Source organism: Exophiala dermatitidis (assembly GCF_000230625.1).
Source record: "Exophiala dermatitidis NIH/UT8656 unplaced genomic scaffold supercont1.4, whole genome shotgun sequence".
In the NCBI taxonomy this organism is placed as follows: domain Eukaryota; kingdom Fungi; phylum Ascomycota; class Eurotiomycetes; order Chaetothyriales; family Herpotrichiellaceae; genus Exophiala; species Exophiala dermatitidis.
The window spans coordinates 1,389,669-1,405,254 of NW_008751649.1; the positions used below are offsets into that span (position 1 = coordinate 1,389,669).

General features: G+C 51.8%; 5 protein-coding genes across 5 annotated transcripts; 2 read left to right on the top strand and 3 right to left on the bottom strand.

Moving 5' to 3' along the window:
* Positions 1-2,233: 2,233 nt before the first annotated feature.
* HMPREF1120_04824 (uncharacterized protein) lies at positions 2,234-5,449 on the bottom strand. The gene is made up of 2 exons (XM_009158970.1): positions 3,922-5,449; positions 2,234-3,838 (listed from the first exon to the last, which is right to left on the bottom strand). The coding sequence occupies exons 1-2, from the start codon at positions 3,983-3,985 to the stop codon at positions 2,433-2,435; spliced, it is 1,470 nt and encodes a 489-aa protein (XP_009157218.1). The 5' UTR covers positions 3,986-5,449; the 3' UTR covers positions 2,234-2,432.
* A 226-nt stretch (positions 5,450-5,675) lies between these two features.
* HMPREF1120_04825 (uncharacterized protein) lies at positions 5,676-6,593 on the top strand (the record flags this gene model as incomplete). The annotated part of the gene is made up of 1 exon (XM_009158971.1): positions 5,676-6,593. One exon carries the CDS (start codon positions 5,676-5,678, stop codon positions 6,591-6,593), a length of 918 nt encoding a protein of 305 aa, XP_009157219.1.
* Positions 6,594-7,028: 435 nt separating this feature from the next.
* Positions 7,029-8,410, top strand: HMPREF1120_04826 (uncharacterized protein; the record flags this gene model as incomplete). Its single annotated transcript, XM_009158972.1, has 2 exons — positions 7,029-7,082; positions 7,148-8,410. The coding sequence occupies 2 exons, from the start codon at positions 7,029-7,031 to the stop codon at positions 8,408-8,410; spliced, it is 1,317 nt and encodes a 438-aa protein (XP_009157220.1).
* A 602-nt stretch (positions 8,411-9,012) lies between these two features.
* HMPREF1120_04827 (uncharacterized protein) lies at positions 9,013-13,945 on the bottom strand (the record flags this gene model as incomplete). The annotated part of the gene is made up of 2 exons (XM_009158973.1): positions 9,013-9,251; positions 9,370-13,945. The coding sequence occupies 2 exons, from the start codon at positions 13,943-13,945 to the stop codon at positions 9,013-9,015; spliced, it is 4,815 nt and encodes a 1,604-aa protein (XP_009157221.1).
* Positions 13,946-15,011: 1,066 nt separating this feature from the next.
* Positions 15,012-15,500, bottom strand: HMPREF1120_04828 (uncharacterized protein; the record flags this gene model as incomplete). The annotated part of the gene is made up of 1 exon (XM_009158974.1): positions 15,012-15,500. One exon carries the CDS (start codon positions 15,498-15,500, stop codon positions 15,012-15,014), a length of 489 nt encoding a protein of 162 aa, XP_009157222.1.
* Between the last annotated feature and the right edge of the window lie 86 nt (positions 15,501-15,586).

The following is a 15,586-nucleotide window of genomic DNA, read 5'->3' on the forward strand; positions in this document are numbered from 1 at the left end:
TACGTAATATTTATAGATTATAGATCATGTGGATAAGTCTCGAAAATACTACTTTACAGTACTGGCCACCTGCAAAGGCTTAATCTATTGATTTTCTCAGATCCGGATCGGATCCGGATCGGATCTAGATCACGTATCAGCTACTATAATAGCAAAAAGAAGAGTGTTCGAAACCTACAGTACATAGTACCGTTAGAATTTTTTCTTTCTGAAATTCTAGGCGATAGCGACGTCGTTACCACTCTGCCACGACGCCGATTTATTTATTTACATACATGCCCTCCTATAGAGGATTAATCCTATATCGATCCTATATTGACGCTATATCGACCCTACTCCGATACTGATCCGATCCTACTCGAGAATTATACGAGAGGGTCGCTATAGAGATCGCTAATTTTTTTTATTTTTATATTACGTAATACCGGTATTTATAGGTTATAGATTTATATATCGAAAGAACTATTATGCATAGTATCGTGGTCGAGTGGTAACGATATCGATATCGCCTATAATTTAAGAAGAAAAAATTCTAACGGTAGTCTTGAAAACCAAGAATAATGAAAGAAGTACTCCTAGTAGGTTTCGAACACTCTTCTTTTTGCTATTATAGTAGCTGATACGTGATCTAGATCCGATCCGGATCCGATCCGGATCTGAGAAAATCAATAGATTAAGCCTCCGACCTAAGAATCGACCTAGAATCGATCTAGGATTAGACCTAGTTTAGTAACTAGGTCTGAACTAGGTCGGGGAACTAGGTCTAACCCTAGATTAATCCTAGATTGGACCCCTATAGAAGACCAACTGCAGGCTCGCTCAATAGTGCGTTCAACAGTGTATTTAATAGTGCGTCCAATAGTGCGTTCGACAGAACGCTAGAGTAGGCCGCTCGCTCGACAAGGCGGTCGACAGGACGCTCGGCTAGGTATACTTACGCGTGGTAGAACGATTAATAGAACGCTCGGTAGAAAATAGGACGCTTAATTCCTATATAGTATATAGAAGGTATACGCGCGTAATAATTATAGACGGTGCGTATATAGTAGATATACTCGAACTAGTAGATTAACTTAAACTAGTAGATATAAGCGGACACGATCTCAATACACTTAAACTCGTAAACAGTTCCGAACCGGTTTTGAACCGATTCCGAATTGTATCCGAATCGGTTTCGAATCGTGGTGGAACTGTATTAAATACGTATTCGATCCCCTAAACGGTTTCAAAACCGTATCGAACCCATATTAATATGGTGTCGATACTATATCGATCCTATAGGGGGTGGGCACCTATATACTACTATATACAAGTACAATATACGACGCCGTAGCCTGAATATTAACAACGTCGCTATCATCTATAACTCAAAAAAGAAAGATTCTAACAGTACTTAGTCTTAAACTAAAAAAGAGCTGAAAATGAGTACTCATAGTACGACTCGAATACTCTCTCTTTTTTTTATATTAATTATAGTAGCCTAATACTATGTACGTAATCTAGAACCGATCCGGATCTAAGAAAGTTAACAGATCAAGGCCTTAACCTAGAATCCGATCCGGTTCAGACCTAGTTCGAACCTAGTTTTAATCCTAGATTTACACTACTAGTAGATCTAATTCTAGGTTAGAAGCTTAATCTAAGTATTAATTTTCCCCCGATTATAGAAAGATTATATATTAGGGTAGTAGTTTATAGAAATTACTCGAACGAGTATCTAAGATATACGCGAACTAGTAGATATATAGGAACTAATAGATATACTCGAGACGTAGAATTTAAGTAAATAGGGCGAATACAATCTTAATACGCTTAAACCCGTAAACGGTTCCGAACCGGTTCCGAACCGTATCCGAACCGATTTCAAATAGGGTTTAAATCGACTTCAACTTATAGTGGAATTGTAGTAAAACTGTATTAAGATATATATTTGATCCCGTAGACGGTTTCGAACCTATATCGGAACTATGTTAATATAGTGTTGATACTATGTGTTAATCCTATCTATATTGGTTGGGCACCTATATAGATCTAATGGCCTAGATCGAGCCCGGATTAAGCCTTCATAGGAGGCTAATACTATATATATATATTATACAGTTTTAATACCATATTAATACTATAGGGTGTGCGTACCTATATATATTAAGCCTTAGAATAGGTTCGAAATCGAGCTAACTTAAACCAAAACCAGTTCGGAGACAATTCTGAATCGGTTCGAAACCGGTTCGAGGCTAATTTGAAACTGTATTGGGTATAATATTGAATACTATTAGTTTTCGAAACTGTGTTGATAGAATTTTAATCTATGTACGATGGCCTTGTAGCGCTTCTATCAAATATCATCTCTATATGTAGTATTCTGTCTAGTAGTCCGCTTTTTAGAAGTACATACATACTTGACCATAGAACTTCGGGGATGCTTTTTCATTTCATGCTTTCACAGCTTCCCCTCCGGACTCTGTATTGTTTTCCAACGGCACATCACCAGAAGTACTGGTGCGAGTAGGAGTGGTCGCCTCGACAGGGACTCCAAAGACACCGGTGGAGACTCGACGTTCCTGATCCTGCTTTTGCGTGCCGATCTTGCCAACGACCAACCAGGCCGGAAGCAGGGCGATGGCCCACAAGGCAAAGTTCAGATAGAAGCCGCCAACCTCGGCGAAGAGCTTGACTGCGTTCAGCCCGTAACTGACAGCTTGCCACGCCGACTCGGTGCCTCTGAGTAGGGCAGCCAACCTCACTGTTTCCGCGGGCGAAGTGGTCAGCTGCCCAATGACAAAGTACAGGTACATATAGTTGAGCTGGAACCCTAGGACGAGAAGGAGGAAGAGAGTGAAGCCTGCCGCGAAGCCGTGGGTTCCATCGGCCCAGTCGTAGGTTGGATGCGTGCGGCGGTAGCGGGTCACGAGGATCGTGCTCCAGATCCAAAGACCCAGCTGCAGGATGTTGATGATGAAGAAAGATGTACGGGCTCTCAGACGAAGTGACACGCGTGCCCGATCCAGGTAGTGACCGAGGAGATTGCCGGCGGTGATGGCAACGATTCCGGAGAGAAATGAACCCAACGCCCGCGCTCGTACCGAGAACCAGAGGGACGAGAAGGTAAACATGACGGCCTCGGTGTATACGGCCTGACCGATGAACGGCACGATCAGTAGGAAGTTTTTGGTGAAGAAGAGCTTCGTCGTCGCCTTGATCTCTGACCAAGGGTGGTTGACAATGTACAGGTCGACTTTCTTGCCGTCACTGCGCTGGACTTGGGACGGGTGGTTGAGGAGGAAGGCAATGAAGGGCCCCAGGGCTTGCAGTGCGATGAAGATCAGGTAGACCGAATAGGAGACCTTGCCTGCTTCGGCCTTGTGCGCATTGATGCCGATGTTGATGGCACCTCCCAGGATCTGGCCGGAAAGCCGAAAACTCAACCAGAACCCGAGGAATTTGCCTTGATTGTAAGGCTCTGGGTAGGCGAGCGCAATTGCAGCCTCTGCCATCCAGAAAATCCCTGCTGAAATGCCGCAGAGGGCAGCGCCAACCAGCACGAACCATTCATTGCCGAACCGATTGTTTGTATACATGCCAGCTGCATATGGCGGATAGCCCATTGTCCCGATGATCAATGCCCATTTGATGCCGATGAGACGGACCAGCGCGCTGGAAAAATAGCAGCTCACGACCATGAGACAGAATGACATGGCATTAGCTGCATTCACGAGGTATGGTTTTGCCTGTCCAGCGGCGCCGAGCGAGTTCATGGCACCCCAGAGGCCCGGCGCCGAAAAGTTCGCGAGGCCCAGGATAAGCGCATTGTAGAATGTTGAACGGTACCACTTGATGTCTTTGGCAAGTATAACGAGGTCAGCAAACAGGTCCTTTTTGTTGTTCGGGGCACAGCAAGGAAAGGGGCTGAGGTGTACTCACTTTGTCGCTCAACTCTTGGGGACGCAGGCACCTCATCTACGACTGCGGCTTCTTTCTCGGGCATTTTTGCGGATAACCTACTTCACGATGTTGTCGTCTCCTCACCTCTTGAATTTGGGTTACTGAGCAAGGGGAGTGGCGTAGGTGTCTGCACCCTTCGTGCTTTATATATTGCTTTCGGGCTTGTCAGAAATTTTCACCCACCGTGTGATTCGAGCCTTCATGTCAAGAGAAATGGTCTTGCCATGGCCCGCCCTTGGAAAGCAACGCAACGAAACACTGGCTATTCTTCGTCCCTGATGATGTGATCCAGCCGAGGGGCAATCTTGGTGTCCCGACCACTCCACATATTTCAACGGCTACCCACTCTCTAGAGAAAGCTGGGATAGGGCCCTCTCAAGGCTACGCAGTAGTCCTGTAGAGTGGAATGAATCACAGAAGATAGGGTGTGCTAAAGCTCCACCTTGGACGGGGAAGGGGAGACCAAACATGTGAATACTAGATACCCTGGACGACTGCACCGGTTTTCACATAGCCCAGCCTCCATATCTGAGGCTCGAAATCGTGTAACTCGGTACAGTGTGACCTGTGTGGAAAGAGTCGATCTTACCAAGGCGATCATCTTTCGAGCCAGGAAGGCAAGGATATTCACGGCTGGAACGGGGTGTCTCCCAAGACCATGTCGCCGGATTGCGTGCTCGCACGACAGATTGACGGAAGCACAGGGGTTGGTGGCCAGCAGAATCGCGCTTCCTGAACTGATGGTAGGCCGGACCCACCTCATGGCTCATGGTCCATGCAGGGAATCTTATCAGGCATCAAGTGGTGGGTTTCGAATGTAGTTGTAGGAGCTTGGAATGGTGTTTGTCTGAGCAAAGTGGCACCTGCGGGAGTTGACCCATTGCTGCCTCGAGCCGGGCAGAAGTACACTCGCCCCCAAATGGGTCAAGGCTGTCAGTGCCTGATATTGCCGACGGCGGGAACAATATCAGCTCGACAAAAACAACCGCTTTCCCTGCGATGATGTCAAATCCTTACTGCGGTGATAGCAGAGGCATTTGAGTGTTGTAGTCTAGGTGTCTAGGTACACTGTATTCGCTGCGGTTTCGTCAAAGGCTGCCGAGAGTTGTAATGACATCGACATCGATGCGGGTACTGTACCTTGCCAGTGCAGGGCTTTGAGTTGTTGATGCAAATCACAGGAAGTGTGCATTGGCGCCCTACTACCGGACGGTACCATACCTACGTAAGATATCACATTGGCTGGAAGGTATGGTGAAATACCGGGTTTCTCGTTGTATCTGCTGGACAGCGAGCCTTGCAGGAATCGGGCGCCCGCTGAGCCTCAAGTGCTCACGGCTCGGCAGGGACGGGCTAGGGAGGCCTTACCACTACCACTTACGCCAGTGTCCAGGTCGCAGAGTTGCCCAAGGTAGATAGGGAGCTTTCACATCGTATGTTCTCTCTACCAGTCCGGGTGGCTGATAAATAAATCGACGTACCTCTGTTGTCTGCCATGCGAAAGGTGCTGATGGGCTGGCAAATGACAGCGGACTCGGGCGATCCCCCGCATCGCAACCGAAATCCCAGAATTCGAGTGGGATTGTCGGTCTCGCAAGGTGTCCACTCGAGATGTGGTAGGCTGGCGAGTGGCCGAGGTTGCAGTCTGGCACAGATTGTAAATATGAACGCACCCATTGGAATCTTCATCTTGGTATGCGGCGTATAAATCGGTCAACCCGGAGAAACATACCATGTCGTCGACCCCTTACCTCGACGCACTCCGCAGGGATGGGTTTGTGAAGCTCCCTAATCTCATCACACCCCAGCTTCTGCTGGCGCTCAAAGCCTGTTCCAAGTACACTGCCGACCGGGCGCGGCAAGGCAAGTGGCCCTACGTGCGGACAGTTCCCAAGCAGTATCCGCCATGGCACGAGTGGCAGCCGGGAGACAATATCTGGGGCGTCCAGCATCTTCTCCACCCCGACATGAATGTGCGAGACACTTTTGCCGAATTGTACTTTTCCGACGAGGTGCTGTCTGTGGTGAAGGAATTGCTGGGTTTGAAAGATGACCCGGACGCGGATGAGAAGCTAGTCATGGAACTGTTCAATCTGTTGGTGAGCCCAGGGGAACAGCGGGACTTCGAACTTTCCTGGCATCGAGACGACGTTCGTCCAGATGTAACGCCCGAGGAGGAAGAGAGGCTGCTCGAGGAGAAAAGTCCCAAAGGCCATCAGCTGCATGCCCAATACAATATTGCTCTTTTTGACGATTCCTCGCTCATCGTCGTGCCGGGTAGCCATCGACGCATCAGGACAGAGACAGAACGGACGGCCGACCCATACGAGCCACATCTGCCCGGACAAGTCGTGGTGGAGCTTCGACCGGGAGATGCTGTCTTTTACGATAGTAACATCCTGCACCGTGGCAGCTACAAGGGCATTGATGCAACGAGCGAGTTTGGCCGTATGACCCTGCACGGATCCGTTGGGCTGGCGGGCTATGGGAACGAGCGCGCACGACAGGTTCTGCAACATGCGGTTGGCGAATGGGTGGACCAGGCACAATTTGAGCTCGAGGGTCGCAAAGGGGAGCGAGCAGAGGCCATGAGGAAGAGGCTGGTCGAGATGGGCAGCGGCAAGGACTTGGGATATTCGCTGGTCGGCTGAGGGAGGGATGGAGGAGGCAACTTGAACGGTTGGCCTGCTATGTACTGTACAGTGGCAGGGGCATTTGGATTAGCAATACTAGTACTCCAGTAGTCAGTGTACATGAGTATAGAATGCCCTGAAGGTGTATTCTTGATCTACCTATGTATCTGGCTACGGTCCTAGGTATTCAGGTACTGTGTCATATGGTGTACACATGATTTACGCATCCAATCTACACGTCCACGAATTTACACCCCGCAACTTGAAGTCTCCCGCCGCCTCCGGCGCATCATCTGCCACTCACTCACTCTTACATAACTCGACTTCAGCCCAACTTGCATTACACCGCTCCACGCACACGATCGACCTCCAGCGCCCATCACCGTCGTCCTAGTTGGTTCAGGGACAGTCCCAGGATTCCTCAAGGCGACGTCCCCTCTCTGTTACTTCAGCATGGCGGTTGATCTCTCGGCCACGAAACTGAATCCAGACAGCCATGTCCTCCTAGTACGCATGATTCATCCCCACGACTGGCGATGTGACACACGACTAACAAAAGCCTCTCTCTACAGGACCAACCTCTCCTCCGACTACCACATGAACTCGTCAAACGAAACTTCCGAAACACGCAACGGTACGTGGAACGAGAACGAGACAACATCCTCCCGGCGCTGAAAGACACGGCGAACGCGGCGCTCAACTCGTCGCAGACGCCGGACCAGACGCTGGCGTCACTCGATGCCATGATCCAAAGGATGCAAACATTCAAGCGCAAACTGCAGAAACTACACGCCGAGGAAGAGACGCTGCACGAACACTCGGCAAAGCGAATACGCCACCTACAAGAGTTATACCAGATCCCATCGCTGGCCGACGTCAAGTACGACCAATGGGCTCGAACTCGACTAGACCGGCTGGTGGTCGACTACCTCCTGCGATCGGGTTATTCCAGGACGGCCTCGTCCTTGGCGGAGACGAAACAGATCTCTCACCTAATCGATCTCGACACCTTCGTGACGTGCCACAAGATTGCCTCATCACTAGCTCGGGGCGAGACGAAAGACGCATTGGCATGGACAAACGAGAACAGGAACTCGCTCAAGAAACTCATCACAGCGCCGCACAAGACGACGGATTTGGAATTCGAACTCCGACTCCAACAGTACATTGAACTGGTGCGCGCAGGCACGACGGCCAAGAAGCTGGAAGCCAGAGTTCACGCCCAACAGTATCTGACTCCCCATGCGTCTTCCCGCCCGGAGGCCATCATGCAAGCCGCAGGGCTGCTGGCGCAAGACCCAAACGACACCAGCGCCCAAGCAGAGCCATATCGGTCACTATTTGCCCCGTCACGCTGGCACCACCTGTCGAACCTGTTTGTCGAAACCCACCATACCCTCCTATCACTCCCCGTCCATCCACTGCTGCACGTCGCCCTGTCCGCGGGCCTGTCTGCACTCAAGACCCCGGCCTGTCACAGCGCCTATAACCCGGCCAGCTCGTCGACGCCAGGCCATGCCCGCATCGCCACCAACTCGTCCCTCTGTCCCATCTGTAGTAAAGAACTCAACGACCTGGCCCGCAACGTCCCCTATGCCCACCATACCACGAGCGCCGTCGAGCCCGACCCCGTCGTCCTGCCCAACGGCCGCATCTACGGCCGGCAACGCCTCGAAGAGTTGCAGCGCCAGCTGGCAATGGCCGGGCTGGGCGGTGATGGCCATGGCGGACACGGCGTGCATGACTTACAGATCGGGAAGGAGGGCGAGGTTCGCGATCCCACCACCGGCGAGAGTTTCACTTGGGACCAGGTCGAGAAGGTGTACATCATGTGAATTGAATTGAGCGCCAGGATTGATTGGGCCATAAACATACTTATATACTACAAGTATCATCTTCGAATACATGTGAGAATGTGGAAACTGCACTTTTTGGTGCCATGTCCGAACGTGCCTCAGAAACACCTTGCATGACAATCTTTTCTTTTGCCATTATTCTAGCAGACTTGGGGCAAGCCGAAAGAAAGACAGAAGCAAACACCAGTGGATGAATATACCCCACCAAAACCCGAACTGAACCCGTTGATCATTGATCTATTTTCATCTCGACTTGACATGATTGACTCAAATTTGACGCTGAACTGCAAAACGACTAGTAGGACGCCCCAGACCGATTCCTTCAAAGACGGTTGTCAACCCCAGAAGCAAGGCACCACACACATACCACACACTACTCAACCCGGATTCCGAACAAAGCAAAGAGAAAGGGTACCGCCCTTGACAAACTGACAGAGTCTCTATCACCTTTTGCAGTGTCTTGACAAGGATTTGAAACCACCGATTCTCACCTAGATGCAACCGCACGTGTATAGGCAGTACTTTCTTCTGCCACTTGCATGCGTGGCCACAGCCCCAGCTAGGTACAGTATCTCAGCTTTTTACGTGGCTGTGGCCGCAGTCGCACCACCTGTCCTGGTAGGCGTCGCGCCAGGGCCAACAGAACCTGCTGCTGCATTGGCCCTTGCAGGCGTGGTTGCGGCCGAAGTGAAACCACCACCGCCACCGCCCCTTCTGGCCGTGCCGCGCAAGCTCATGCTCATACTAAGCGCTCGATGCGTATGTCCGTGCCCTGTGGCATTTCGATGACTATGGCTCAGCGTGGAGACGTCATGTTTGCCTAGAGACGACAAAAAACAATGTCACGGTCAGTAAAAAGTTACCTTTACAAAAACTTTCGGCTTATGCCAATAGACTTGACTCAACGGGGAAGGGACTTCATCCAGGTTCAGGCTTACCGTCACAACAAGCTCGCACATTCTCGAGGCCGCCAAATCCGATTTCTTCTTGTCTCAGCATCTCCCGCCGAAGCTCTTCTGCCGAATCAACACGTCCGTCGCTGACGACACTGGCATCGTAAATACTGCCACCTTCGCTACGGCCACCGGTCATCGAGTGACTATGAGTATTGGCCGTCTCACTCATTCGGCGACCTCTGCCTGTAACAGAGCCGATCATGCGCGAGAACCGACTGACACTACTCGCTCGGACTGTGCGCTCTTGGTCGGAACCTTGGCGGGAATGCTCGGCCCGGCTTCTCCTGACTGTTGAATTGGGGGCAGTACGAGATGCGGTCGAATCTTGAGGAACCACTCGGGTGGCGCTCGTGTTAGCAATGCCCGCCGTGGCGGCTGCCGGTTGCCGTTGAGCTGCGGAAGCTCGATTAGAGCTGGTTCCACGGGTGGTTCGGGAATTATAACTTGACAAACTCATCCGGCTGCCGGTCGGGGCTAGCGTGGCACCATATCCTCCGGCATTGACATTGAATTCGTCCACATCCTCTCCTGTAACGTGGTCTCCGCCAGTGGTGTATGTTCCAGAGTTCACGTCGTCGCCGCGGAGTAGCAGGTAGTTGAGAGCGTTGAACCACGTCTCGTGTCTTTGGCCAGTGGTTGCCGTAAACCGCACTCGACGACCTGGAGTGATGACCTCGAGACTTTTTCGATGTAGACCCGGTGGCATGGGATTATCATCAGGGACGACTTGGACACTCTGGATCAGGACACTCTTGGCCTTCAATTCATTCCGACCTGCCGTCTGTGGGTCTTTATCGGACCAGTATAAAGTTTTGGTATATGGGTGCACCCAGAAATACCGCAGGTGGCGCGTCTCCGACATTTCAGCTCGACCAGCTTTGCGTGTGTACTTCCACAAGAACTCGCCGATCATGGTCTGGGTTATAGCCTGGATGATCCTTGGGTCTGTACCGAATCCATGAGGTCCGGCGTGAGCGTTGGGTTGCATGTTGAAACGCTCATCTATCTCAGAGGCAAACGAAGACACAGATGATCGATGAGACAGTTGAGACGTGATGGTCCCACGGTGCCCTCGACTGACGTTGGACGTGCGTGGTGCGTCGCTCTCGCGAGTTGGGGAGCGAATAGAGTCGGCCGGTGTTTTTGGACGTCTCATTGCTGACGCAGGTAGTGCAGGTGGTCCCATGATTGTCGGCCCCTGGTTAGAGGCGGATTCTCCGCGTGTAGGCGACGCCACTCGGCCTCCAGCCTTGGCGATCGCTGCTTTGTGATCGGGCGGGAGAGGTGGATGCGGTGCCATACTGGCGGCAGTCCATTGATTATACGCATTTGACGGCCGCTTGATAGGGGACGGATTGGATGTCATTGGCTGCAAGGGTTCAGCTTGAGTCTCAGACAGTTTGCTGCCTTGACTTGCTTCCGCCGGCGCCAAGGGAGTCAGGGGACGTGCAGTGATATCGGGTGTCCCCTTAACCTCCGGGAATGCTACCGGAACAGCGCTCTTAGCGCGAAGAGCCTCCTCGATCTGTTCTGAGGTTAATAGGGTTTGTGAACTTTGATCATTGCTTGAGGCCAAGGGCAGCCTGTCCTCCTGGTTCGGATTGCTGGATTTAGCCGGGAACGCAGTTTTCGTGGGCATCCTATTCCCAGATGTATCCCTCAAAGGCTGATGTTTTTCGCGTTGCGAACCGTTAGCAGCATCTACCGGCTCACTTGTCTCATCCTCGGCAATGACAGGGTTGGAGCCCTCATTTGATTTGGCGAATCCCATGGCGGCTGCAGCTGATGCAAGCAGACCAGTGGTGCTGACTTTTTCCGCCGTAGTGGGACGGCTCGGGAGATCCTCGACCTGTGTTGAGGCCGCAACACCGGTCGATTTATTTGCTGGTTCAGCCTCAATGGGTTCGGTTGACTGAGTCTGGATGATAGAAAACGTCAAGCTTTCGGGCTCACGTAGAGACACGTGTGGCGGCAGGGTTATAACATTCTCAGGAGACTTTGGTGCGGTGTCGTGCATCAATAAACCAGAATAATTGAGTTGGCCAGGCGTTTGAGGATGGGGAGTGGACCCCGTTTCTGAGGGCAATACTCCAGGACTCTGGGCTTCGTCCCATACCGTCTTGGGGGGTGTAATGAAAGCCGTGTTACGCATAGGACTGTCTTGCAATTGAAGTCTTTGAGGAGTATACTGGGTACCGTTGTCGATCTGTTTGATTGGTGAAACTGGAACCGTAGGAGGTAGAGGGAAATCGGATGGTAGCGGTGTCCGCAGGTCGTCGTGATCCGGAGAAGGCGGCTCCATAACCGTGCCAGCATCAATGAGAACGCGGGCAGGGCGATCACTTTCTGGTTTCCACGGTTCAGTCATCGTTCCTGAATCCACCATTGAAGTCTTCGGGGCACTCAATGGTGTTGCCTGCGATACAGTCCGCTGACTAGGTGTATACCCTGGGAAGCCAGGAGTAGATGACACCGAAGCTATGCTGGTCCTGCCTGGAGTGCCGAAACTAGAAGCATCGTCCATACCACCAAGCTCGGCAAAGAGGCTCTGTTCGGCGGCTGGCGTGCTGCGCTCACTTGTGACCGTCGCTGGCGAATCCTGAGATATGGCATCAGACATCAGGTTGATAGGTGTGCTATCGGTGGGCACTCTTGATTGTCGGGCAAAGGAATCTCGCCCATTCCTGATACGGAATTTGTGTGACTGGGCCACAATTGGAGTCTTCAGCTCGTCTTCGTCCTCTCCGGCGGACGTAGAGGCGGTGCTGATGAACGACTGCCTATCACCGGCCGGCTTGAACGCGAGAGACGGTCTAAGAGCTCGAATAGGACCAAGGCGCCGCCCATGAGAAGCAGTCTCCTCTGTTTCGGTCAAATCGTCCGTGCTATCGCCTGCCAGACTCTCGGCTCCTGTTTGGAAATCTTCACTTTCTGTGGCATGTCGCTCATCCGCGGTCTCAAACGCGCCCTCGGTCTCGTTGGCCGTCTGGTACGCATCACTTACATCGGCGCTGCGGCCTTCGGCAGCTGTCGGTATTGTCAAATGCTTATTGTGAGTTGGAGTGTCCGCAAAATGGTCTTCCCAATCATCATCCTCGAGTTCGATGTCCATCTGCATCCGCCGACTACCTCCAAGCATATCAAGTCGAGGCGGCTTCTTAATAATGTCCGACTTTGTTTTTTGGCGCTTGGTACCACTTCCGAGCGAGCCATCCCCACGTCGTTGCTCAAGTTCATCTCTTGCCTCTTGCAGCATTCGCTTCAACTCGATCTTTTCCGTCTTCTCGCGGTGGATGTTGTTTTTGAGGTTTTGGATCATGCGATGAGCATGATGCAACGAGCTCCTCAGTGTTTCCGACTCCAGCCCTCCATGCCTGGGCGTTGCTTTAGTAGGAGACGCAGGAGGCGAGTTCTCCAGGTCATCATAATTGCGGAATTCTTCCTCGGGCTCCTGGTTCGCAGAGATCTCCGCGTCGGAGTTAGGGCCTCGCAGCCGCGCCGCAACAGCGCGAGCCAGCTCATGGTTTTGTGCCGTCAACTCGTCAATCTTACCCTGAAGTGCTGCTCTCTCACTATCACCTAACTCTATGGTGCGCTTGAGAGTATGCAATTCCGAATCGTGGGCCTTTCTTGTTGAGGCGTGTTCGTCGGCTAATTTGTCATGAGCCAGCCTGATTTCGTCCATTTCGCTTTGTAGACGACTTTTCTCGGCCACTGCAGCCGAAAGACTGGCTGTCAGCCTTTTCTCACGATCTGCCGCCTCGCGAGCAGCGGCAAGAAGCTCGTGCGTCTGTGTCTCAAGGTTCCAGTTCTCATCCTTGTATTTCTGTTCGCTTTCGTCCAGGACTCGTAAACGCTGAGCAAAGACCGATTTGTCCTGTTCTAGCTGATCCCTCTCAGCACTGACCTGTTTGAGTAGTTCATCCCGTTCGGCCACGGCGCTTTGTAATTGTCGCACCTGGGCCAACAGCGACGTACTGATGTCGGCAGCAAATTGTAGGTCTCCCGCACGGTTACTAGGTTGATTCCTTTGCCGCCGGCTCGGGGCCGTCACCTTGGTTGGAGACGCCGTAGCCTGGCTTGAAAAGGTGGACTGCTCAGACGCGGGCTTTTCTTCACCACTGACTGCCCTGGATTTGGGGCCTAATAAGGCCCTCGCTATTTCTTTGCCAACGTCATTATGTTCCTTCTCCAAGTCAGCCAGTCTTTGGCGCAACTCAGGCGAGATTTCGGCATCCCCTTGCTGTGCCTCAACTTCGTGCAACTTCTCCGTGAGCTGCGATTGTTGCAGTAAGAGCGACTGTCCTAGTTTCTGTGCGTCTTGGAGACGTCGCTCCGTCTCCGCGAGATGAGCAATGATACTTCTTTTGACCTGAGAAGGCGATGCGCTCGTTCCCAGCGTAATCGAGTCAGGGTCCACCAGGCTGGAGTAGCGGTGGGCATGCGATGAGACTCGCGGCTGAAATTCGTCCACGAATGGATCGGACAAGTCATTGACTGACGCGTGCATATCGTTGTTCGGCGTGTTCTCGCTTCCTGCCATTGCAGCCGTAGCCATGGCTGCGAACGGAGCGGTGATGTGGTTCGAGCGGGCGCTGGCAAGGGACGATTTTTAGGGTTAAGGTAATCGGACAACTCGTTGTTGAAGGGCGGTCACGCTGTGCATTTCGAGGCGTTGGAGTAAATAGATAAGCGGCCGAGGATAAGATCCGCGATCAGGACTATGTACATACCAATCCAACTGGACTGGATGACGGACGGTGCTTACAACCAACACTGGCAGTTGTTGTCAACACAGGAAATGCGGACTCGGCAGGCGTGCGGAACGATTGGCCAATTGCTTGTTGACGCGTTGGGTCAAAAGTGGGCGCCGAGATTCGACCAGTCGCAGGCACCGCAGGCTGCAGTGCGGGCACCTCACAAACTTGAAACCTGTTCTCGGCTGCCACCACGTGCAGTGGAGGTCTTGCGAGCTGTGGAATTTTCTCCTGGGTTGTTGACAAGGGAAGCGTGTAAGAATGATGATGACGGAGTAAAGATGGGGGCTAAAGATGAAGGCAGTACCGTTCCCTTCGAGGCTGGACGCGGATTGCAGTGCTAGGGCAATTTATTCGAGGGCAATCCTCGCAATGGAAGTGAGGACGTCGTACTACGCATAGCATCCTCGCAGTAGTGACAGCCCGGCCAATGCAGGGGGTCACCATGTACATGATCACTGCATTTAAACACTGCATGCCGCTTCACTCCGGCTTCGATACAGAGGAGTCACAAGCAGGTAGTCCACGGGGTATACGTTTCAGGGCATAACTGTGTAACATTCCATACTCCAGCACCGGTGCCCTCATTTCAGAAAATGATTAGAAACTATACTATTTGTACACGGAGTGCGTACTGGGTCCAATAGAAAAAAACACTCCAAAAGGGTGCTGGCGAACTACACCAGCAAACGGCAGTGTTGAAGCCTGCAGACTTGGGGCCAGCGTGATCATGGTAATATCCTGATGAAGATCGACCAACACCAGAAGCACAACATGCAGGATAATGTCAAGTGCTTCTCTGCAACTGAAGCATCCCCAATGAGGTGACCCGGTCGGAAAGGCAGAATTATCGCATTGAAATCTTCCTCACGACCACCTCTGCCCCAACGGCTCCTTCTCTTTGAGCCCGCCTATCCTGTCAAGGTCAAGGGACTGAAAACGGTCGGCATCTTCTTTCTGGTAAGGCGGCAGTGGTTCACGGTGGAGAGGTTCCATCCCAACGCTCCCAGACTCGGTGATGTGAACCACCACCACACGGCCTTGTTGCTTGTTACCAGAGTTGCCCGCTTCATCAGGGAAGGTGATGTGGATTTCAGGAACGGCCGTTGATGCTGGGCTTGAGGAGTTGTGGATGAGGTTCATCTTCTCATCGTAGACAAAGATGGATTCGTTTTTCCCATCCTGATTTAGATTGTTGATAGAGGGGGAGCGATGGTGCGAATATGTAGGCTGCTGATATGTTGGTAACAAGGCTCGCTCTCTCGCTAGTCGTTTGCGGCGTAGGCAGAGCAGAATGAACGAAAGGATCGACGCAATTAAGAGGAGGCCAAAGAAGACAAATAGTAGATGGCCCATTGCGAAATCGGTAGATCGTACGTCGTCGTCCAAATCAGAAGAGTCGCGCGGGCGTAGATTGGAGCGCAAGTTCTTTAACGCGTCCA